The sequence below is a fragment of the Palaemon carinicauda genome, chromosome 12 (genome assembly GCF_036898095.1).
Source record: "Palaemon carinicauda isolate YSFRI2023 chromosome 12, ASM3689809v2, whole genome shotgun sequence".
NCBI lineage: Eukaryota > Metazoa > Arthropoda > Malacostraca > Decapoda > Palaemonidae > Palaemon > Palaemon carinicauda.
In genome coordinates, this window is record NC_090736.1 from 10,716,111 (window position 1) to 10,740,677 (window position 24,567).

The 24,567-nt window shown below is 44.0% G+C and overlaps 1 protein-coding gene across 1 annotated transcript in view; it reads left to right on the forward strand.

Annotated features, from left to right (window-relative positions):
* Positions 1 to 24,567, forward strand: part of Hel89B (histone acetyltransferase 1) — a 203,128-nt gene that overhangs the window by 129,886 nt on the left and 48,675 nt on the right. Inside the window, exons 24-27 of the mRNA XM_068384403.1 lie at positions 4,667 to 4,801; positions 5,544 to 5,695; positions 5,826 to 5,967; positions 18,746 to 19,054. Of these exons, the coding sequence (XP_068240504.1) occupies positions 4,667 to 4,801; positions 5,544 to 5,695; positions 5,826 to 5,967; positions 18,746 to 19,054 (738 nt within the window). The remainder of the gene's footprint in view (positions 1 to 4,666; positions 4,802 to 5,543; positions 5,696 to 5,825; positions 5,968 to 18,745; positions 19,055 to 24,567) is intronic.

Consider the following 24,567-nt stretch of genomic DNA (forward strand, 5'->3'; position numbering starts at 1 on the left):
GTGTTAAATACATTCGTACGCCACGTGTTATCGTTATTAAACATTCTTTACTGTGCACTGTACTGTATTAGTGTTTACTACATAGTATATAACGTACGTAGTGTATTATTGAGCTTAATACTGTAGCCATGGGTCCCAAGAATGTTGCCGAAGTAAAGAAGAAGAAGACGATGCTCGATGGAGATGAAACTCGAAATCGTGAAAAAGTACGAGTCTGGCATGCGTTTAAGTGCGATCGCCAAGGAGTATGGCCGGAATCCGTCTACGATAGGTACCATCCTGAAGCAGAAGGCGGCCATCAAAGCAGCGACACCTTCTAAGGGCGTCATTATTTTCTCCAACAAGAGAACCCACGTGCATGACGAGATGGAGAGGCTGCTTCTTGTGTGGATCAAAGACAAAGAGATCTCAGGAGACACCATCACTGAGACTACAATTTGCCAGAAGGCCTCCGCCATTTTCGGTGATCTCGTGCGTTCTCAGGCCAAAGAAGGGGCAGGAGAAGGAACATCCCAGCAGGAACCCCCAGAGTTCAAGGCTTCTCGGGGGTGGTTCGAGAAATTCAAGAGAAGGACTGGTATTCATTCAGTGGTACAGCATGGGGAGGCAGCCAGCTCGGACACGAAGGCCGCCGAAGCCTTTGTTAAAACGTTTGAAGAGTTGACTCTGCAGGAAGGCTACAGATCGCAGCAAGTTTTCAATTGCGACGAAACTGGGCTTTTCTGGAAGAAAATGCCTCGTCGGACGTTCATCACGGTGGAGGAGAAGAGGCTACCCGGACATAAGCCTATGAAGGACAGGCTTACCCTTGCTTTTTGCGCAAACGCCAGTGGGGACTGCAAGATAAAGCCCCTGCTGGTGTACCATTCTGAAAATCCCCGAGCCTTCAAAGCCCACAAAGTCATCAAGGAGAACCTTCCCGTGCTGTGGAGGGCGAATGCTAAAGCCTGGGTAACGAGGCAACTTTTCATTGATTGGGTGAATGTCTGCTTCGGTCCGACTGTTCAAAAATATTTGGAAGAAAAGCGCCTCCCTATGAAATGTCTGCTGGTGTTGGACAATGCTCCAGCTCACCCTCCTGGCCTCGAGGAATATCTTCTGGCCGAGTATTCCTTCATAAAGGTCCTGTATCTACCTCCTAACACCACCCCTCTCCTCCAGCACATGGACCAGCAAGTTATTTCTAATTTCAAAAAATTGTACACGAAGCATCTCTTCCGGAGATGTTTCCAAGTCACAGAAAGTACAAACCTCACTGCGTGAATTCTGGAAAGATCACTTTAATATCGTGATATGCCTCAAACTCATCGATCTCGCTTGGCAGGAAGTTTCGAGGCGTACCCTGAACTCATCTTGGAGGAAGCTGTGGCCTGATGTTGTCTCTGCATGAGACTTCGAGGGGTTCGGGAAGCCTGAAGGCGAAGCCGAGATTGTTGACGATCCTGAACCCATTCAGCAGTCTGAGGTGGCTGACATCGTACATCTTGGTACGTCCATGGGGCTGGAAGTTAGCGCCGAGGATATAGATGAACTTATCGAGGAGCACCACGAGGAATTGACGACGGACGACCTGAAAGAGTTGGAGACGATGCAAATGAGTGTTGTTCAAGAGCAGTTCTCTAGTGGTGATGAGGAGGATGTTACACCTTTGAAAACGTCAGACATTAAGTAAATTCTCGCATGTTTCCATAAAATGGCAGACTACGTCGAAAAGGATCACCCAGAAAAAGTTTATACCAACCGTGCGCTTCAACACTGCAATGACGTTTGCCTAACGCATTTTAGAAATGTGTTGAAAAGTAGGCAGAAACAAGCTTCCATGGATAGTTTCTTATTAAAGAGGCCAGCGGTATTAGTAGGCCAAGACGAAGGTGAAAGTGAAGAAAAGAAACAGAAAAGAGGAAGTGATGAAGAATTAGAAGGTGAAAGTAAAGAAAAGAAACAGAAAAAAGAAAGTGATGAAGAAGTAGAAGAAATTTAGAAAATGTGAAAAACGTAAAGTTATAAAAAAGCAAAAAAAAAAAAAATTAATTTTAAGTTTTATGTTACCGTTAAGTGTTAAAGTAATTTTTTCTTTCATTTTATAGTTTTCCATACGTAATGTTAAGTGTTAATTATTTCTGCCATTTTTTTATTTCGTAAAGTTTAAGGGTTAATGTGTCAAGTGTGTAAATTACTGTAAGTAGTCTGTCACTTGTTACGTTTTCTGCCTTATGCCATCATCCTCTGTCGTGACTTCGCTATCGGACATCGTCTCAATCAAAAGGTAAGTTTCAACTTTTTTGTTAATTAACTGTACAGTACACTGTAACTTTTTCTTCAGGGTATCAACCCTTAATTTAGGTGTACAGGTAACAATACACCTTCACTGATCCAAATGCTTTACATACAGTACCGTAACTTTTATACAGTAGTAAAGAAAATGGACCGTTTTCTTAGGGCTTGGAGGGGATAACTAGGCTATAACTACATTATTGAATAATCTCATGGTGGTTTCTGGAATGGATTAGGCTGTTTTTAACGTTGGGTTAATTATTGAATGATAGAAATGGCTGCATTACATGTTTATTACTACAGTTTAGTGTGTTTATGAAAGAAAAGGTGTCTTCGTAAGGCTTGGAACGGATTAGGCTATTTACGTGTAAAACGCGACTCAGGATACGAAAAAATCAGCATACGAAACCGTATCCTGAACGGATTACTTTCGTATGCTGAGGCATCACTGTATTTGAAATACACGTTTATTTTCAGAATGCAGTCTGATCGAAGCAAAATAAAGGTCGTCCTCTTCACTACTAATGCCATCACTGGGATGGCAACTCCTTTCCTCCGATCAACCTAATCTATCTGCTAATCATCTGAATGTTGATGTCAGGACTTGAGATAATCCTGATGGCTACATGCTGAGTGGTATCCCAACCTATTAACTATAGTTGAGGTCATGAGAGAACTCCCTATGGCCCTCACTTCTATGTCAGTCGCACCTTCAGAGGTACCTGAAACTTCATGGTTGGAGTCTTCCAACATCTCTGAGCAAACACTTTTTCACAATGCACTGCAGTAAATGTCTGGGTGCCTGCGAGGGTCATCTGCAGTTGTCTGATTGGTGTCATTGAAGGGATTTTTTCCGGTCGAAACATCTCTGGCGCAGATCGCAGATTTCCTCATCTTCCTTCTCCGAGAATAGCTCCTCTCAGTTGCCTTGAACATGGTCTTTCGACTGAAGTGTATAGATCTCTCCTTCTTGTAAGAGTTATCTGTGCTCATGAGGAGCTTTGAGCAGTATAGCTCACCAGGGATCTCAGGGCCCCCAGACTGGGAAATCTCTTTAATTTTCAAGATTCTAATGCATACCAATTTGAGTCTTTGAGAAGGTCTTCAATCAGGATTCTACTTTCAAAACTGTCTTTTGTTGCCTTAGCATCAGTGAAGAAGTTGGGGGTATAGGCCCCATCTTAGCCATCAAGAGAAACTTCTCAGTTGGCCTAGTGTTAAAGGCTAGAGTTTGGAATTGCCAAACCACCTTCATCGCTTTTAACTACAGGAGTATCTGTACACTCACATGTACCTCAGCACCTTTGTGCTTAGTCCTGTAGTGGCTACTTAAGCCACCCTGTATCCCACACGAGACAGAAACATTTTGTCTATGGTAACCTGTGGATGTAAGTCTGGAATGACTGTCCCTTCTCTAGGGACAAACCAGTTGTAAATGTTACATTTTTTATCTGACTTCATGCTGCTAAGTTAAACTTCCTAGCTCCATTTTTTATCCTAAAGAAATATGTATGCCTCACATCCTCTCTAACAGGGGGATATTGGAATTTATACAAACCCATTGATCACCATACAAATATATTATTTCAGACTGATTTCCCCTTTGGAGGAAGGGTTTCTTTAGCTGCCCATGTACAATTCATCTTGGACAGGTCAGATCCTATCGGTTTTTTCATCTATATGGCATATTCTTGAGAGTGGCAAGTTGAGATCAGCTGATCATAACCAAAAGTTAAAAAAAAAAAAGTTGGCAATACTTCATTGATAAAATGAACCCCAAAATTGAAAATTACAAAAATATTTTAATAAAGCACAATTAACTATTTAAAAAATCATGTATTTCTTGAATGGCATAATGTTTGCTAAAACTAGTGTCTTCTGATAAAATTGAATGCTATGTTTTAAACTATGATCAAAACCTTGTTACTATTTGCTGAATATAAATTTATTTTGTCATATTTAATTGATACTTTCAAGGAAACCGATTTTTATTTCTTCTGCTATATGTATCTATTGTATGACACGTGAGAGATAGAGAAAATCAGCTAATGAAATCAAATGCAGTGTTTTGTTTGTTTTCACTTTTATGAACCAAGTAATTGCACACCACAATTAATGATATGATAATGGTAATTTTATTCTTAAACTCGGGGCTATTAAATGTGATAATGCATACTTGATACAGTTATTTATTCCAGGTAAAATACAGTTGATTTAGTTAGAATATGAAAAAGATTGGGAACTTGTTGTCCACATTAGACAGACTTGCCATGTATTCTTATAGAAAAATTTTTAGTGTACGTGAATTTGGCATGCTCGGCCATTTCCATAAACTAATTATTCCTGGATAAGGAAAGTTGACTGTACTTAAAGAATACTATTTTTTTTCCAGAGTGGTGTTAACTGGCTGGCCTTTCTAAATAGATATAAACTTCATGGTATTTTATGTGATGACATGGGTCTCGGAAAGACACTACAGTCCATCTGCATTTTGTCCAGTGACCATTTTGTTAAGGAAAAAAAGCAGGTATGTCCTTAGATTAAGCTGACTTTTCATTCTCTTACAGTTTTTGTATGACCTTACAGTATGTTATTGAAGCTATAGGCAAGATTCATTTTTGTTTTTGCAATTTGAAAGTTAATAGCTTGAGTAAAAGCTTTCAGATTTTAAATATGACAGGAGCCTTGATATATCCAAGTTATTTTGATATTTTTTTTGGCGTACTGTATACATATGTTTGTCTTTTAATGATGATGGATTCTTGTATTTGTTGAACAAAAGCTTGTCTCACTCCTGACAAACCTTTTAATATCCAAAAGAAATATCCTAAACATATGATAGATTTACTCAAAATTTTATTTTCATTGTTACCAGTCAACTTTGGAAAATATAAATCTAAGTAAGCATAGACTATGAAGCATGGAAAATAAGATAAATATCAGTATGTATTTTCTTAAACTCCAAAATATTTTCCATTTCTAAAGGCAATATATTACTGTACTGTATACTTGGGATCCTAACTTTTAAAAAGTTATCTTTCACTTAAGAAAACCACCTTTTACCAAAGTTATTATGTGTAAGGAAATTGGACAATTATGACCAAAGTTTGTTTCCAGCTGGGAAAATACAAATTATTTCTTAAAAATCTGTCTGTCTCCTTTACTTTTAACACAAGATCTTCCTTAATGTAGAAGAAGGCTAGGGTGAAGTTCTTTTTTCATGTCTTATTCATTAATTCTATTGATTAGATGAGAATTGTGTATTTCAGAGTTCAGGGAAATCTGAAAATGTACAATGGCAGTCATTGGTTGTGTGTCCTCCAACATTAACTGGTCATTGGGTTTATGAAGTTAAAAAGTTTGTTGCTAGAAAGTATTTAAACCCACTACACTACACAGGTCCCCCTGCAGAGAGATGCAAGTATGTTTTTGTAAATAAGTACTTTTTGTAATAAACATGCTGAATTTTTCTTATTTGATTTGAAAAAGATTTGTAGCTATATAAGATATTACAATTCTTGACACTCGCTCTCTTTTTTTTCTGTTTACAGGTTGAGACATTATGTACCTGATCATAATTTAATTGTAGCCTCCTATGACATTGTTAGAAATGATATCCAGTTCTTCTCTCAGATCAAGTGGAATTATGTTATTCTGGATGAAGGACACATTATAAAAAATGGTAAAACAAAGGTAATACACTTTTAGATTAAATAACCATTCTAATTGTCTTTGAATATTTTATTGGTAATTGATGTTCCACTCTCTTGTTTTTCTAACTTATCTCCATTCTTTTAATGGTTCACAGATCTCATTGTTTCTCATTGATACATATTCCTAAGAGAGTTTTGAATTTCAGAAAGATTTGGTGTTTTAAAAGACAGAACCCATTAGGGTTGCATTTTGGCTTAAAATGGTAATAGTAATAACAATGCCACTTGGAAAATTCAATGCGAGGCAAAGATTCTGTGCAGCCTCCCTTTAGCATCAGCCAATTTTCCTTTTGCTTACTGTTCTTTTGTTTTGGTCTTTTTCCATTAAGCTGTCCAACATCTGTAAGTTTAATTTGCTCTGATTTTCACCCCTTGCCTAATGGAAAATCCTACTTTTTAGTAATAATCCACCCAACAACAAGATTAATCGTACACACTTGTCTTATCTTATTTGTGCATGGAGATTGATTGATTGATTTAAGGTTTTCAGGCATCCTGACATCTAAGGTCATTGACGCCGATGTGCATGGAGAATTATTAGTAAATAGTATCCCTGTTCTTTGCATAATTATTGATAGAAATTAATTTATTTTTTATTGTATTGTTACCAATGTCCTTACCCCATCTGCAACCTAATTGGAAAAGTAAATTTTTACAAACCTAAAGCTTTTAGACTGGAGCCTTGATCTGCTCTTAAATGATTGGTACAAATTAGAGCAAGACAGTTAAGAAAAGGTTTGAAGGGACCTGAACATAGGCTACCTAATTATCATAAATCTACCCGAAGGGTATAAGGTAGAGGTAATGCATTTAGTGCAACAGGGTCATTAAAATGCTACTCTCAGTAGCCCTCAATAAATAGGTTGTATATTATCATATTTTCAATATAAATCTTACCCGATAATCATGTAGCTGTCAACTCCGTTGCCCGACAGAATTCTACGGACGGGATACGCCAGCGATCGCTATACAAGAGGGGGGTGTACTCACCAGCGCCATCTGTGGCCAGGTACTGCAGTACTTCTTGTCAACACCACCTCAATTTTTCCTCTGTCGTGCTTCCGGCAAGACCTACATGGATACGCTTATGATTTTGGAGTCTTTGTTCACGGTTTTGGTGAAGTATTGCTCTGAGATTTCAGCTTTCGCTATACAGGAAGCTTTTCCCTTAGCTTAGATAGCTTTTGGATTGATTTTGATTAATGGTATAATGATCTTTGCTTTAATTTGGAACCCCCCTTGACTGTTCTCTGATTCAAGATGTCCGACCATTCTCAAGCTCCTACCCAAAGACGATGTAGTGTTAGGACTTGTATTAGGCGTCTTCCGAAGGCCTCGGTTGATCCTCACACCGTTTGTTCCGACTGTAGGGGAAAATCCTGTCAGTTGGAAGATCGATGTGAGGAATGTGCCGGGCTTTCGGAATTTGATTTTATTCAATTCCTCAAGTATACGACTAAGTTAGAGAGGGAGAGAGTTAGGAGGAGTTCTGCTCGCTCTTTGCTTTATTCCTCCCCCCATGATCCTCAACCTTTTCCTCCCCCTGTAGTGGCTACCCCCGAACCTATTATTAGTGCTCAGCCTGATATGTCGGATGTTTTACGTGCCATTCAGGCTTTAGGTGATAAGGTGGAGTCGGTAGTGAGTGACCACAAGTTTCTCTTGGCAGATGTCAAGGAACTTAAAGTGAAAAGTGCAGTGGGAAGTGGTAGTGCCAGTGCTGTGCCTAGTGTCAGTGTCAGTGTTGCGCATGAGGATACTTCTGTGCGTGCCAGTCATCCTCCCAGTCCGGGACCTCTTGCAAGCTCCCAAGCCCAGGGGAGAAGTAATGTCGAAGGGCAAAAGGGTTCGGCAGGCCTTGATCGGCGCACAGTAGTATCCTCAGTGGTTGCGGGCGTATCTTATAGAGATCGTCACTTCCACTCTCAGACGATTGAGCCCTTAATTTCCTCGTCTGCAGAAGATGTTTCCGGGAGGAAACGCTGGACCCAGGTCTCAAGGCCTCTTAAGCGTAAGGTCCAGACCGCGCGAGTCCAACAGCCCAGGTGTAGCCACTGGGCTAGTTCGGACTCGCCGCAGTCATCGGATGGCTGCACGCCTCCTAAGAGAGGTAAAGCGATGCCTCAACAGACCTCAACTTCTGTTAAAGCTATGCCTCAACAGACCTCAACTTCTGTTGATCCCAAGTTGGCTATGCTGCAGACTATGCAGTCGCAGCGTGCGGTGTTGATGCAGGAGTTTCAGGCAGAGAAGGTTAACACACCTCCTCCTGCGAGCGCTCCTCCACCTCTGCGCAGTCTAGCCTGCCAGACGTATGATGTTGAGGTTCCTCAAGCTACCTCCATGCGTGAGCTGCCGCATTGGGAGTTGCCAGATACCAGCGCTGTGCAGCAACCTCCACTTTCCTTGAGGCAGGAGCCTCTTGCCACGCGGCAACCTCCTCAACACTTGGGGCAGGAGTCTTATGCTTTGCAGCAACCTCCTCTACCCTTGAGGCAGGAGCCTCATGCGTTGCAACCATCCTCGAGGCAGCAACCTCTTGCGGTGCGACAACCTCCACCATCCTTGAGGCAGCAACCTCAACTCTTGCGGCAGCCACCTCCACTTTCCTCGAGGCGAGAACCTCAACTCTCGAGGCAAGCACCTCAACTCTTGAGGCTAGAACCTCAACTCGTGAGACAATAGCCTCTCTCTGCGCAGCCACCTCAACCCTTGAGGCAAGCGCAACTCTTGAGGCAGGAACCTCATGCTATGAGACAGCCACCTCAACGCATGCAGCAACCACATTCTTCTCAGCTTGAGCCGCTTCCCATTCAACTTGAACCGCAGACTATGCAGCATGAGCCTCATGCTTTACAGCATTCGCCTCTCACCACGCTTGCTCCTCAGACCCCCGCAGAACCTCCTTCATCCCAGCCTCATGACTTTGTCATTACCAGCCCTCATCCTCTTCAGCAGAGACTTGAGGATGAATCCGCAAGTGCGCATGCACCCGCTCTTCAGGATTCAGCCATTCAGCATACCGCTTTATCGTTACCTCTCGCTTCTCAACCCTCAGGTGATGAGGTTTCTGAGGATGAAGCTGCTCACCTGGATGATCCTTCATCTGATGTGGAGGAACCCAAGTCATTGCCACCCTCCATTGACTTAAGCAAGGTCCTAACTCTGTTCAGAGAGTTATACCCTGAACACTTTGTTTCTGCTACCCCTCGCTCTCCTCCATCCGAGTTCTCTCTAGGCATGCAACCTATTAAGTCTGCCTACACTAAGCTTGTCTTCGCTAGATCATCAAAGAGAGCTTTGAGAATGTTAGGGGATTGGTTGCAGTCCAAGCAGCAACTGGGAAGGACGTCTTTTATGTTTCCGCCTCCTAAGCTGACTTCTAAGGCGGGCGTCTGGTATGCCACGGGAGAGGAACCAGGCTTGGGGGTCCCTGCCTCTGCCCAGGCTGACTTCTCAAGTTTGGTTGACTCTCCACGAAGGTCGGCTATGAGACGCTCTAAGGTCTGCTGGACCTTTTCTGACCTGGACCACTTCTTAAAGGGAGTCTTTCGCGCCTTTGAAATTTTTAATTTCCTCGACTGGTGCCTGGGGGCCTTGAGCAAGAAGACTGCCCCTTCTGACAAAGACTCGGCCATGCTGATCATGTCCTGTATGGACAAAGCAATTCGCGATGGTTCCGGCGAACTTGCCTCTATGTTTGTATCGGGAGTCCTCAAGAAAAGGGAACAACTTTGCTCCTTCCTTTCCACTGGTATCACCTCTTGCCAAAGGTCACAGTTACTTTTTGCTCCTCTTTCTAAGTTCCTGTTTCCTGAGGATCTTATCAAGGAAATGTCTGCAGCTCTTATACAGAAGGATACGCATGACCTCGTGGCCTCTTCAGCACGGAAGGCTAAGGTTGCACCTTCAGTACCAAGAACTTACCGCACCCCAGTGGCTGATACTCCTGCTACCAGATTTATTCCGCCCTTTCGTGGCAGAGCCCCCAGCCGAGGAGGTACCCGCCCAGACGGTCACAGGGGCAGGTCCAAGAAAGGTACCAAGTCTTCGAAAAGCAAACATTGACTCTCCTCCTCTCCAGACAGCTGTAGGAGCCAGACTCAAGACCTTCTGGCAAGCTTGGGAAAGAAGAGGTGCAGACGCCCAGTCTGTCAAGTGGCTAAGGGAGGGTTACAGGATCCCATTCTGCCGCAATCCCCCTCTGACCACTTCTCCCATCAACCTCTCTCCCAACTACAAGGAAAAGGACAAGAGGCTAGCGTTACATCAAGAGGTGTCGCTCCTGTTACAGAAGGAGGCAGTGGTGATAGTCCGGGATCATCAATCCCCGGGCTTCTACAACCGTCTCTTCCTGGTGGCCAAGAAGACAGGAGGTTGGAGACTGGTGCTGGACGTCAGTGCGCTCAATGCTTATGTCACCAAGCAGACGTTCACTATGGAGACGACGAAGTCGGTCCTAGCAGCGGTCAGGCAGGAGGACTGGATGGTCTCGTTGGATCTGAAAGACGCCTACTTTCACGTCCCCATTCATCCAGACTCCCAACCTTTTCTGAGATTCGTTTTTGGAAAGGTTGTGTACCAATTCCAAGCCCTGTGTTTTGGCCTAAGCACGGCACCTCTGGTGTTTACGCGACTGATGAGGAATATTGCGAAATTCCTCCACTTGGCGGACATCAGAGCCTCCCTTTATTTAGACGACTGGCTTTTAAGAGCCCCCACAAGTCGTCGCTGTCTGGAGAGTCTCAGATGGACTTTGGACTTGACCAAGGAACTGGGTCTTTTGGTCAACTTAGAGAAGTCCCAGCTTATTCCTTCCCAAACCATCGTTTACCTGGGAATGGAGATTCGGAGTCAAGCTTTTCGGGCTTTTCCGTCGGCCCCAAGAATCAACCAAGCCCTAGAGTGCATCCTGAGCATGCTGAAGAGGAACAGATGCTCGGTGAGACAGTGGATGAGTCTAACAGGGACCCTGTCATCGTTAGCCCTGTTCACCGAGTTAGGGAGACTCCACCTCCGCCCCCTTCAATACCATCTAGCAGCTCACTGGGACAAGAATATGACGCTCGAAGCGGTCTCTATTCCTGTTACCAAAGAGATGAAGACTACTCTCATGTGGTGGAAGAGCAACATCCTTCTCAAGGAGGGTCTCTCGTTAGCTGTTCAGACCCCCAATCTTCATCTCTATTCGGACGCATCAGACTCGGGCTGGGGCGCGACCTTGGACGGACAGGAATGCTCGGGAACATGGAACAAGGAACAGGAAACGCTTCACATCAATTGCAAGGAGTTGTTGGCAGTACATCTGGCCTTAATGAACTTAAAGTCCCTCCTGCTAAACAAGGTGGTGGAGGTGAACTCCGACAACACCACAGCCTTGGCGTACATCTCCAAGCAGGGAGGGACTCATTCGAGGAAGCTGTACGAGATAGCAAGGGACCTCCTCATTTGGTCAAGAAGTCGAAACCTCACGCTGGTAACGAGATTCATTCAAGGCAATATGAATGTCTCGGCAGATCGCCTCAGCAGGAAGGGTCAAGTCATCCCCACAGAATGGACCCTTCACAAGAATGTGTGCAACAGGCTTTGGGCCTTGTGGGGTCAGCCAACGATAGATCTGTTCGCTACCTCGATGACCAAGAGGCTCCCATTGTACTGTTCCCCAATCCCAGACCCGGCAGCAGTTCACGTGGATGCTTTTCTGCTGGATTGGTCCCACCTCGATCTATATGCATTCCCGCCGTTCTAGATCATCAACAGAGTTATTCAGAAGTTCGTCTCTCACGAAGGGACACGGCTGACGTTGGTTGCTCCCCTTTGGCCTGCAAGAGAATGGTTCACAGAGGTACTGCAATGGCTGGTCGACGTTCCCAGGACTCTCCCTCTAAGAGTTGACCTTCTACGTCAACCTCACGTAAAGAAGGTACACCCAAGCCTCCACGCTCTTCGTCTGACTGCCTTCAGACTATCGAAAGACTCTCTAGAGCTAGAGCCTTTTCGAAGGAGGCAGCCAGAGCGATTGCCAGAGCAAGGAGGATATCCACTCGCAGAGTCTATCAATCCAAGTGGGAAGTCTTCAGAAGCTGGTGCAGAGCCAATGCAGTTTCCTCTACCAGTACCTCTGTAACCCAAGTTGCTGACTTCCTGTTGCATCTTAGGAATGTTAGATCTCTTTCGGCTCCTACTATCAAAGGGTACAGAAGTATGTTGGCAACAGTTTTCCGCCACAGAGGCTTGGATCTTTCCTCCAACAAAGATCTACAGGACATCCTTAAGTCTTTCGAGACCTCTAAAGAACGTCGCTTGTCCACTCCAGGCTGGAATCTAGACGTAGTCTTAAGGTTCCTTATGTCTCCTAGATTTGAACCTCTCCAGTCAGCCTCTTTCAAAGACCTTACTCTCAAAACTCTTTTCCTCGTCTGCCTTGCAACAGCCAAAAGAGTTAGTGAGGTTCACGCCTTCAGCAGGAACATAGGATTCACATCCGAAACAGCTACATGTTCCTTACAGCTCGGGTTTTTGGCAATAAATGAACTTCCTTCACGTCCTTGGCCTAGATCGTTCGAAATTCCTAGCCTTTCCAACATGGTGGGTAACGAGCTAGAGAGAGTTCTTTGCCCTGTCAGAGCTCTAAAGTACTATCTTAAAAGGTCAAAACCTATACGAGGACAATCAGAGGCCTTATGGTGTGCCATTAAGAAACCTTCGATGCCTATGTCCAAGAACGCAGTTTCGTATTACATAAGGCTTCTGATTAGAGAAGCTCATTCTCACATGAAGGATGAAGACCTTGCTTTGCTGAAGGTAAGGACACACGAAGTGAGAGCTGTGGCTACTTCGATGGCCTTCAAACAGAACCGTTCTCTGCAGAGTATTATGGATGCAACCTATTGGAGGAGCAAGTCAGTGTTTGCATCATTCTATCTCAAAGATGTCCAGTCTCTTTACGAGAACTGCTACACCCTGGGACCATTCGTAGCAGCGAGTGCAGTAGTAGGTGAGGGCTCAGCCACTACATTCCCTTAATCCCATAACCTTTTTTAACCTTTCTCTTGAATGCTTTTATTGTTGTTTTGGGTTGTTACGGTAGGCTAAGAAGCCTTCCGCATCCTAGTTGATTTGGCGGGTGGTCAATTCTTTCTTGAGAAGCGCCTAGGTTAGAGGTTGTGTAGAGGTCCTTTAGTATGGGTTGCAGCCCTTTATACTTCAGCACCTTAGAGTTGTTCAGCCTCCTAAGAGGAACGCTGCGCTCAGTAAGGAAGACGAACTTATTAAAGGCAGAGTAATGGTTCAAGTCGACTTCCTTACCAGGTACTTATAATTTCATTGTTATTTTGAATAACTGATAATATGAAATACGGGATACTTAGCTTCTTGATTAACATGTACACTGGTTTTCACCCACCCCCCTGGGTGTGAATCAGCTACATGATTATCGGGTAAGATTAATATTGGAAAATGTTATTTTCATTAGTAAAATAAATTTTTGAATATACTTACCCGATAATCATGATTTAATTGACCCACCCTTCCTCCCCATAGAGAACCAGTGGACCGAGGGAAAATTGAGGTGGTGTTGACAAGAAGTACTGCAGTACCTGGCCACAGATGGCGCTGGTGAGTACACCCCCCTCTTGTATAGCGATCGCTGGCGTATCCCGTCCGTAGAATTCTGTCGGGCAACGGAGTTGACAGCTACATGATTATCGGGTAAGTATATTCAAAAATTTATTTTACTAATGAAAATAACATTTTGTCATAATTTTTTTGTAAGTTTATTATAAGATATTAGAATAAATTTCAGTTTTCTTCTAATATCAAGCTATTACTAATTTCTTTTGGAGGGATAGGGGGAGGTTAGGTTATTCAAGTTCTTAATAACATAACAATTCTTAATAAACAAATGATGGCCCTACAAAATGTTAAAAGTTTCAATTACAAATTTCAATATATACCCCACCAAACTTAAGAACAAGGTATATTCTAGAAGGGTGTAAGTTGTTACAAGGTCTAACTGCCTTCAAAATGTTAATTGGAGAATGTTAGATGATTGCCCTACTAATTATCATGCACCAATTACAAAAAACACCAACAATAATCCACCCTTGCAGAGATCTCCATGGTGGAACCTTAATAAGGCAAAACTGAGAAATTCAGAACAGTTTGAAAGTATAGATAATGGCATAGACTTACTGAATGGAACTCTTCATACAGCAGGAGTCGATTTAATTCCCAAAACCACAAGGTTACTGAAAGGAGTGGTCATCGGAACTAGTCTCTGGACAGAGCTACAAGAACATCCTTGACTCAATTGCATAGATGCAGTACAAAGGAGAATTTAGTAATGTACAAGAAATGTAGAGCTCGGTTCCATTATGCAATAAAAGTAGCCAGGCGCCAGTCTTGGATACGATTTGTTTCTTCCGTCAATAGTAGAACACCATCGTCTTCTGTATGGAGAAAAGTGCAAAGGTAGCGGTCAAATTTACCCCCAACCCCCTGCCAGTGTTGAAGGTGAATGGTCAGTGTAACTGGAACACCTGAAGTTAGCAATACTTTATTTGTGCATTTTTCCTATGTATCATGCAAGTGTGAAGCAGCTCCTGGTCACCAGTATAAAAACATTACAGAATGAAAATTTAAATTTTATAACAGAAGAGGGGGAATTTTATAATGTTCCTTTTTCCGAAAGGGAATTCAATTCCGCACTTACTGCTTGCAATGATACAGCCCCTAGCCCCAATGTAATTCCAAATTCAATGATTAAACATGTATCCTTTAACACTAAATTATTTATTGTTAGCATTAATAATAGAATATGGCATGAACATAGTTATCCAACACGTCTGGGAACTAGCCATTATTTTAGCACACTCATTTGATGCACAAATTTTTGATGACTGGCCTACACCAGCCATATTACAATGACTTTTTGATACCCCTGACATTGAAGCATTAGGTACTTAAGAAAGGGATTTTGACGAAGGAAAAATCTATTTCTGGGCGAGAGACCTGTGCCGCCCAGTGAAATGCTCCTTTAGCATCATTTCTAAGGTAAAAACTTGCTATGAATTTACCAGAGAAAAAATAGTCTAGGAATGCTAGGTTGAACCCAGCTCGCTCACCTAATAAGGTGTCGGTATAATCAACTGGGGCGTGATAATTAATCACAACCAGAGGCCTCGTACCATTTAGATATCTCCTCTCAATATCCCTGTACAGCGAGGTGCCATTCAAGACCTAGCACTGTCTACTATCAACAGTCCAACCCACGCTAGTGACGTCACTCCTTTAATAGCGCTTGCGTTAAGCGGTTCACTTTTTTCGGTGTGTGTTTCTGATCATGACTTGAGGTGGGGATGACAGGTTCATCCCTAGCAAGATTCTTGGGGAGGATGTCTTGTACGATATTGACGGTATCTTTAGATTAATTTCAGAAGTGGTTCTTCTGAAAAATATTTAACTTTTATACTGAACTGTTTTCTTTTCTGATTTCAAATTCAATTCCCTTTTACAATTTATTTATATGAAATGATATAGATATCAATGACCGATATAACGGTGCCAGAAAACCCAAAATTATTCATTCATTCCTTTGTAAGTAGTTATTTAGCCCCATTGTGTTGATGATATATAAATCGGCCTCCTTTTTTGCACCATAGTAACCTTTAACAAATTCTTGGATATGTTAGGATTTTAGTGTATTTTTTATGTAAATGAATATTTCATAATGATAAAAAGTGTAATAAAACATTCTTGGTACAATGAAAGGAGAGGAGAATAGGAGGGGGGTGTTGAGGTATTTGGAAAGAGGGTTGTCAACTCCATATCCCTTGTTAGCAGTGAGAAGGTCGTCAACTTCCTTTTTTCGTCAACATCTTCATCAGTCTCAGGGATATCGAAAGTTGCTTCAACGTCTGAGCAGGCTTTTTAGGTGGAATACACTGGTATAAATATGTGCCCAATGGAGTTTGCACTGTTTTTCGCTTCTTCTCGTCATGATTGAGATGGCAGCCTTCTCATGTACGATCTTTAGGCTAAGAGGTGCCTGTCTCTGCATCTGGTGTTCAATCCATGTGCATAGAAGTTTCTCCATCTCCTCTATCAGCTTTCCCCATTTCTTGTTAATTATCATGTATTGCATAGGTACTGAAGCCTTACAATGCTCCAAAATATGTTCTTTGTTCTTGTAAATCATATTAACTGTTGCTTTTTTCACCATGATCTAATTTCTTAGTTATGGCAACATTCGTTTCCATAAAGATTGCATGCCACTTCTTTGTACTACCACTATCATCACTTGCCTTATGCTTTCCATATGCTGTTATGGATGGGATGATTCTATAGAAAATACTTTACAGTTACAGAAAAAATGAAATTGTGAACAGCTGGGGCACAGGCAAACACATGTTACCCCTAGTGTACATGTTACCAAGCTGATTCGGTATCGTTGTGAGCATGCCGCATGCTGCTCTGTGAGGATTGCAACCAAATAACATAGCTTTACTCTGCGGAAGGTGTGCAATTACAATTCACACTTCTAGAAGAATAAAAAAAAAAAAGAATTTTCATTATTGTGACGTGTATTCGTATGTAGGGTTGATCGTAACACAAATGTTCACAAGTAGGATGGCATTTGTACTTGAAACTACTTGTTAGTGCACTCCTTTTTAATCTTGGGTAGTGAGCTTACTATAAAGTATAGTGGATCTTTGCTCACCTATTGAATTACAAGCCTGTCTGTCTGAGGTATCTAGAGCTCTGTAATATTTTGTCTTTTACATTTTTTATTGAAACTTTCTTTCCTCAAAGCTATATTCACCAGATATCAATGTGGTCTTTTATTTACTTAGTTTGCCCACATGGTCTTATAGTTTTATTTATGAACAAGTGTTTAATTTTGCAATGTATATGGTTTGTTTCATGTTTCCACTAAATTATATTTAATGCAACTCTAAATGTATTTACATATAATTTCTTCTTTACCCTTGATTATTGATTGACGATCATTTTATTTGCAAATTGAATGAGAAGAGAGTATTGGGATATACCATTTTTTCATGATGTATGACAAGTTGAAAATCTACTTAATTTAAAGTGAAAAATGTAAAATCAAGTTTATTCCTTATGTAAGCATTCCCATTATCTTCAGGTGCAAACTGATCTTATAAAATTTGGCAGATCAGTATTTTTTTTTTATTATTATTATTCTTTAAGAAGGCAATTTGGCTTTTTCCACTTTGTGCCCATTCTGTTAAGCCATAGGCATTCTTGGCATTCTCAAGTTTGTTAAAGAAATTATTTGATTTGGGAAGTAAAACTGGAAAGTTATATGGTGATGGGATATAAGAAGCAAGGGAGATGGTGAAGTGAAACTGAGAATGAATGATGGAAAAATTGAGAAGATTGATTCATTTAAGAATTTTTTAGCATGAACGTATTAGATTATAATAGGTTAAGAAAATAGAGAAGTCACAAATTGTTAAATCAAGATTGGTCGTGGCATTGCTGCAAAAGGTTTTGAAGACAAAATGAGTCTATTAGGGGCTTGCAGGTCTATATATTTATATAGAAGCTAATTTAGGATTTTAATAGAATAACAGAGTAAGGAAAGAAGCTGATGAAAATTATTTTTGTATATTTATACAGTAGTAAGAAAGATTGAATTGGACAATTCCATCCTGTTCGTAATACTAGGCAGGCAGTTAATTCTAATAGCCAGGCCTTCTCCATCTTGAGGCTCAAAACTACATAGTATTCTAGAAGTTTTATTCCAGCTGTGACCAAGTTGTGGAATGATCTTCCTAATCGGGTGGTTAAGTCAGTAGAAATTCAAAAGTTCAAAGTTGCAGCAAATGTATGTTGAAGAGGCTGACATAAGTCTTTTTATAGTTTATTTATGACATATCTGTTTTGACGTTGTTACTGTTTTTAGGATGATTTATTGTTAATTTATTCTCATCATTTATTTATTTCCTTATGTCCTTTCCTTACTGGGCTATTTTTCCCTATTGGAGCCCTTGGGCTTATAGCATCTTGCTTTTCCAACTAGGTTTGTGGGTTGGCTAGTAATAATAATAATAATAATAATAATAATAATAAATTAGGAAATATATATGAAAAAATATATCAGACTAGTTAGAAGGGAGGATGATAAGCTAGTACATACATACATACATATACCAAGGCACTTCCCCCAATTTTGGGGGGCAGCCGACATCAACAAATGAAACAAAAACAAAAAGGGGACCTCTACTCTCTATGTTCCTCCAGACTAACAAGGTACTCAACCGAGTTCAGACGGTACTGCTAGGGTGCCACAGCCCACCCTCCCACATTATTCACCACAGATGAAGCTTCATAATGCTGAATCCCCTACTGCTGCTACCTCCGCGGTCATCTAAGGCATCGGAGGCAGCAGCAGGAAAAACATGTAAAAGTTTTAGGAAGACCAAGGAAGCTTTGGAGTAGTTGAGACATGAGAATTAAAAGGCACTAGAACAGTACACATAAATTCAGTATATATCCAAGATATGTAAAAGTGACAGTTTCTAAAGAGGGCCAGAGACACTACATTTTGTGTAGGCATATTAAATGGTTGAAGGGTTAGGCAAACTGTAATTGCAACCTGTATGTTATTTTAGTGAAAAATACTTGAACATTGCTTTATTTTGAAGTGAACGCCAGTCTTTTTTTCCAAGCAACCAATTCATTTTTTATTTCCTGAAGACTAATATGATACTTTTCTCTCCCTTCAGTCCTCCAAAGCCATCAAACAACTTAAAGCCCAACATCGATTAATCTTGTCAGGAACTCCTATTCAGAATAATGTATTAGAGTTGTGGTCTTTGTTCGATTTCCTCATGCCTGGCTTTTTGGGTACTGAGCGTCAGTTCATGGCGCGTTACTCGAAACCCATCCTTCAGTCACGTGATGCAAAAAGTTCAAGTAGGGAACAAGAAGCAGGAGTCTTGGCTATGGAGGCTTTGCATCGTCAGGTACTTCCATTTCTTCTGCGAAGACTCAAAGAAGACGTTCTTCAAGATTTACCGCCAAAGATTACCCAGGTAAGACTGTAGTTCTGTAAATTCTCCAGCCACATCCACTGACTTTCGAATCAATTGTTCTTCATCCGTTTTTATTACATACCCAATCCATCACAATCTTAATTCACATTTTTTTTTTCTTTTTTTTCTATCTTACTTCTCAACCAGTTCTTTCTTTATAATATGAATTTCACCATACTCCACCCACAAAGCTCAAGATTCTGAGATCACACCCTATCTCAAGATCTCTTCCAATTTTTTTGTCAGTGCTCTTGTTTATGCAGAATAGAGTATTACACTTTACATTTGAGTTATTTTTACTAATTTGATATATTTTATTCCTCAGTAAATTTAGCAGTCTTTCTTTATTTTGTTCATGTTGCAGCAAATCTCTTGCTTCCCTCTGAACTTGTTTCATAGTTTTAATGTGTCTTCAAGGTAACAGAAATGTTTACCTTTTCTAAGACAAACTTGTTTATCAAAACGCTGTGCTTAGCTCATGTTGCTCAATTTCGTAGGACGTTTGTAAGTAAAATTTTAATTTCTTCAGATTTAATTTTTTCTTATACCCATACCATTAAGATTGATAGTATTATAAGAGAGGGTTGTTTGCAATTTCCAATTCTAGGGACATTTCATACCATCCCAAAGCTCAGAGCCAGTTACCTTATTACTATATGTGTAATTATACAGCGGACAGAGGCTGACATCAAGCTGAACAATAGCAAGTATTAATGTTAATATAAGTACAGGTATTCATAAACTGTCATTACATAGAAAAAGAAACAGCAACTGGATGCACCTTGCATTTCTTGTAAGGAGAAGTTGACTTTATCTTAAGGGTTGATATTTTTATCTTACAGGTATTATTTTTTAAAGTTTAGTTGTTCCAACACAGAATACTTACCTAGAACTACTTTCTTAGGAGTTACTGGTAACTCTTTCCCAACCGACCAGAATTTTGTGTAGTTTACCCTATTCCCATTTTCTATGGGTGACCTCAGGCGGAGTGATATGCGCCCTGAGGCGACCCGAGGTCGGAGAGCGTGCTAGTTCAGGTCGTGCTCCTCAGTAAGTTTCTGGTCGCGACGTGATTCACATCTCGCTGCGCTCTCTCTTACCCAGTGCGACCCTTTGTGTTCACCACGTGGTTCCTGTGCCGGTATCCTTACCCCTTTCCCTTGTGTCCCTGTGTCTCTTGGTGTGTTAGTGTTTTCATTATGGAGCATCCCCGCCGTTGCCCTGGGCCTGTGGCCGGTAAGTCTTGTGGGGCTTTCCTTTCAAAGTCCGAGGTTAACCCACACTCGCGTTGTTCGTCATGTAGGGGCAAGGTATGCACCCTTACCGCCACGTGCTCGGAGTGCGAGTCGTGGGGCGAAATCCAGTGGGTCCTTTATGGGACTAAGAAGAAGAAGTCGGCCAAGAAATCGGCTACCGCGTCCTCTGCTTTGGTGTCTCCAGATGCCTCATCGGAACGCGGCTCCCTTTCATCTTCCCCTACCCAGAGTAGGGGACGAGGTAAGTCCGTTGCGGGGAAGCGGCCCATTGTCCTTCCCCAGGAGTCTGAATTACCTGTGGGGGAAGCTACGGATGTGATACAGGCATGTGTGGGGCCTGAGGGAAGTGCGGGAGTGTGTGTGGGAGACGAGGGCCTGGTGCCCGCAGGGCCCGTCTCTACCGAAGACCCTATGTGGGGGAAGTCAGGTACTACCTCTTCTCCCCCCATCTTGGGCATGTGTTTCAGGTACTTCGGCCGTGGGGGGGATGCCGAGAAAGGCCATTCGTCGAATTCGGACCCCGCTGTTTGGGATATTCCTAGAACACCCTGCAGGTCGCCCTTCAGGCTAGAAGAAGAGTTTGACCATTGGATCGCCTGGAAGAACGTTCCTCGGTCGCCCCCAGCGCCCTCGGCGATGCTTCCGCCCGTCTTCCTGCAGCCTGCGGAACCAGAGATTCGTCATGGAGTTCCCCCCATGGAATTGCACGTCTCAGGTGGTTCGGCTGATTCCCTCTCCTCCTCCTCGTCTTCCTCGTCCGCAGATTCATTGTCATCAGAGGACGATACCAGGTCCGCGAGGAGGAAACGCGAGAGGTCCAGGAAAAAGAAGAAGTCCCGCTCCCGTTCAAGACAGAAGAAGAAGGAGTCCAGGCCATCTAAGAAGAAGGCGAAGAGGAGTAAGTCGAAGGATTGGGTGAGTATCACGGTGCCCCGGAGCGAGCTGTTTAAGGTCACCAAAGCCGTGGCCGCTTCCGGGTGGCTCCCTAGAGCCTCATCCTCACCGTCTCTCCCCTCCTTCTCTGCCTACGGACAAGAACCTCACCAAGGGAGGTCTTTCCAAGCTCCCCGTGATGCGACTAAGTTGACGAAGGCCTCCGCTGCCCCTACTCTGCGGAGGGAGGCGCGCCATCAGGTAAAAGGCGTTACGCCAGCCACGGGCTCCTTGGCTGACTTCATTAAGCTCCAAGGGCACCCTACAGCCAGAGATATTCCCACAGATGCGAGGACAGCCACAGGGCAAGGTAATCCCATGACGGATACCTTCGCCTCTGCGGATCCGCCCGTGACACGGGCAGGCCCGTCCAACATTACCCCCCTCCCCCCCCCCCCCCCCCCCCCACCGTCACCGATGATACTCGTGCGGAGGGACTGGTGACAGAGGCCCTGGTTGAGGGAGGAGAGTGCTCGTCCGATGACATCTCCTCCTACCGCAAGGTGTTGGCCCTCATAAGGCGGCACCATCGGCTGGATGAACCCATGCCCACCACTGAACAGGCCTGGCTCTCTGGACTTAGCAGGTTGGTGGAGAACCCTATACAGCAAAAGCCCTCCTTAGCTCTACCCTTAGCTCCTGACGTAAAGCTGGGTATGGAGCATATTGACAAATTCTTGGACGGCCTGGCGGACGCCCCTAGGAGTCAAAGTGCCTCGAAGCTGCTTCCAGGACTGAGGGCACAGAAGAGGTTTTACGCGCCGGAAGGTCGTCGGGGAGGACCCCGCGCAACGGAGACAGCCATCACCTCGTTGAACCAGGGTGCCGCTGAAGACAGAGCATCCACGGCCCCTGTGTGTTTTTCCCCTTCGGAGACCTCCATGATGGAGGACATGGCCCAAGACTTAGTTTACGTGTCCTCCTGGTTGGACTGGTGTGCCTGCACGTTGGTTGGCTTTCAGTCCTCTCATGATTTGTCCCTACCAGAAAATCAAACCTTATTGAGAGAGCTGATTAGCTCAGGGGGCAAAGCCCTAAAATTCTTATCCTATCAATCCCTCTCCCAGGCTACCAATTGGGTCCTGAGGAAGAGAGACACTATTCTCAGCAAATTAGTGAGAAAACTCCCTGACCGGGAAGCAAGAAAATTGAGAAATTCCTCGATCTGGGACAAGGCCATCTTTCGCCTTAAGTTAGTGGACGAGACGATGGAACGGGTGAGGAAGATGAAGGACGTGGGAGACCATAGACCTCCCCCAATGAGGCACCCACCTCACAGAAGACCCTCCGTGGACGCCCCTCACCCTTCCCGTTCATCCCCGGCCCAACCTAGAGGAGAACCCCCTTCGGCTCCCTGGCTGCAAACAACTCGGCCCCCCCGTAGAGGTACCACAGCACCCCAGTCTAACTTTAGACCGTCCTTCGGGAACTCAAGAAGAGGTCGGTCCGGACGCCCCTCCAGAAGGAGATAGGAGGCGAGGCCCCTACTCCTACAGGAGCCTCAAGTAGGGGGATGCCTCAGACACTCTTGGCAAGCATGGCGGGATTACGGTGCGGATCCCTGGATGGTGACAATCCTGAGGGAAGGTTACAGACTACCCTTCTTAGCAGAACCTCCCCCACTTATTCCAGCCCTTCAGGCGGAGTGGTTGATACCCAAGGACCCCATGAAACGGGCAGCTCTGCAGGAACAAGTGTCATCCATGATCTCCAAGGGAGCGTTGGAACTAGTCGAAGAGCCCGGCCCAGGATTCTACAGCAGGCTCTTCCTGGTGGAGAAGGCGACAGGGGGATGGAGGCCGGTAATAGACCTGTCGGCCCTCAACAAGTTTGTGGCGAAAACCGAGTTCAAGATGGACACTGCCAAGACAGTGTTGGCCGCCTTGAGGGAAGGGGACTTCATGATATCCCTGGACCTCAAGGGCGCCTACTTCCAAATCCCCGGTCATCCCTCCAGCAGGAAGTTTCTCAGGATAAAGTAGGATTCCCGAGTGCTACAATTCAAGACCCTTTGCTTCGGACTGTCGATGGCTCCTCAAGTGTTTACAAGAGTCTTCACGACGGTCTCCGTATGGGCACACGAGCAGGGCATCCGTCTGATCCGGTACCTGGACGATTAGTTGCTTCTTTCAGCCTCAAAGGAAGAATTGAAGGAACAGGGCGCGAGGTTACTTCGTCTCTGCGAGGAGTTGGGCATCACGGTCAACGTAGAGAAGTCCTAACTGATCCCCTCCACCAGGATGACCTACTTGGGGATGGTCCTGGACACCCGACTAGTGAGAGCCTTCCCCTCGTTGGAGAGATTGGAGAACCTAGTGCGAGTTCTGCAACCCTTTCTGTTGGACCAACCCAGGAGGGCCAAGGATTGGCAGAGGTTGCTGGGCCACCTAGTGTCCTTGGAAAAGTTAGTGCCACAAGGGAGACTCAAACTTCGAGCGGTGCAGTGGAACCTGAAGGAACACTGGACCCAGGGGAGAAATCCCCACAAACTAGTTCCGGTCTCCCCAGAAACGAAGGTAGTCTTGCAGTGGTGGCACGACAGGAGGAACACCGAGAGGGGGATGCCCTTCGCACCCGACCCTACGGAAGTCCTATTGTTTACGTATGCGTCGAAGGAAGGTTGGGGCGCTCACCTACTCGACCAATCGACAAAGGGAAAATGGTCGAGCGAGGAAGCAAAGCACCACATAAACGTGCTAGAGATGATGGCTGTGCTGAGGGCGAGTCAAGAACTCGTTCATCTCCTCCGGGGGAACACAGTGGCGTTGATGTGCGACAACGCCACAGTAGTAGCCTACGTAAAGAAGAAAGGGGGTCTAAAGTCGAAAGAACTATGCTCGTTATCGACAGAACTTCTAGAATGGGCGGCAGAAGAAGGGATCGAGTTCACAGCAAGGTTCATCCCAGGAAAGAGGAACGTCCTGGCGGACGGCCTCAGCAGAGTAGGCCAGGTAATAGGGTCAGAGTGGACTCTACACCCAAGGATAGCTCAGTCAGTCATACTGAAGTGGGGTTCCCCAGTAGTAGACCTTTTCGCCACACGTCTGAACGCCCAACTCCCCGTGTTCTGTTCTCCAGTCCCAGATCCGTCAGCGGCGTTCGAGGACGCTTCCCAACACCCTTGGGACGGCCTCAATGTGTATGCCTTCCCCCCCCTTCGGAATGATACGACAAGTCCTCAACAAAGTGAGGACAACAGCCAACCTTCAGATGACTTTGGTCGGCCGGAGAGGGAGTGGTTCGCAGACCTAAAAGAACTGGCCCTTCTTCCTCCTTGGCCGCTCCCGGACAGGCCAGACCTTCTTCGTCAACCCCACTTCCAAA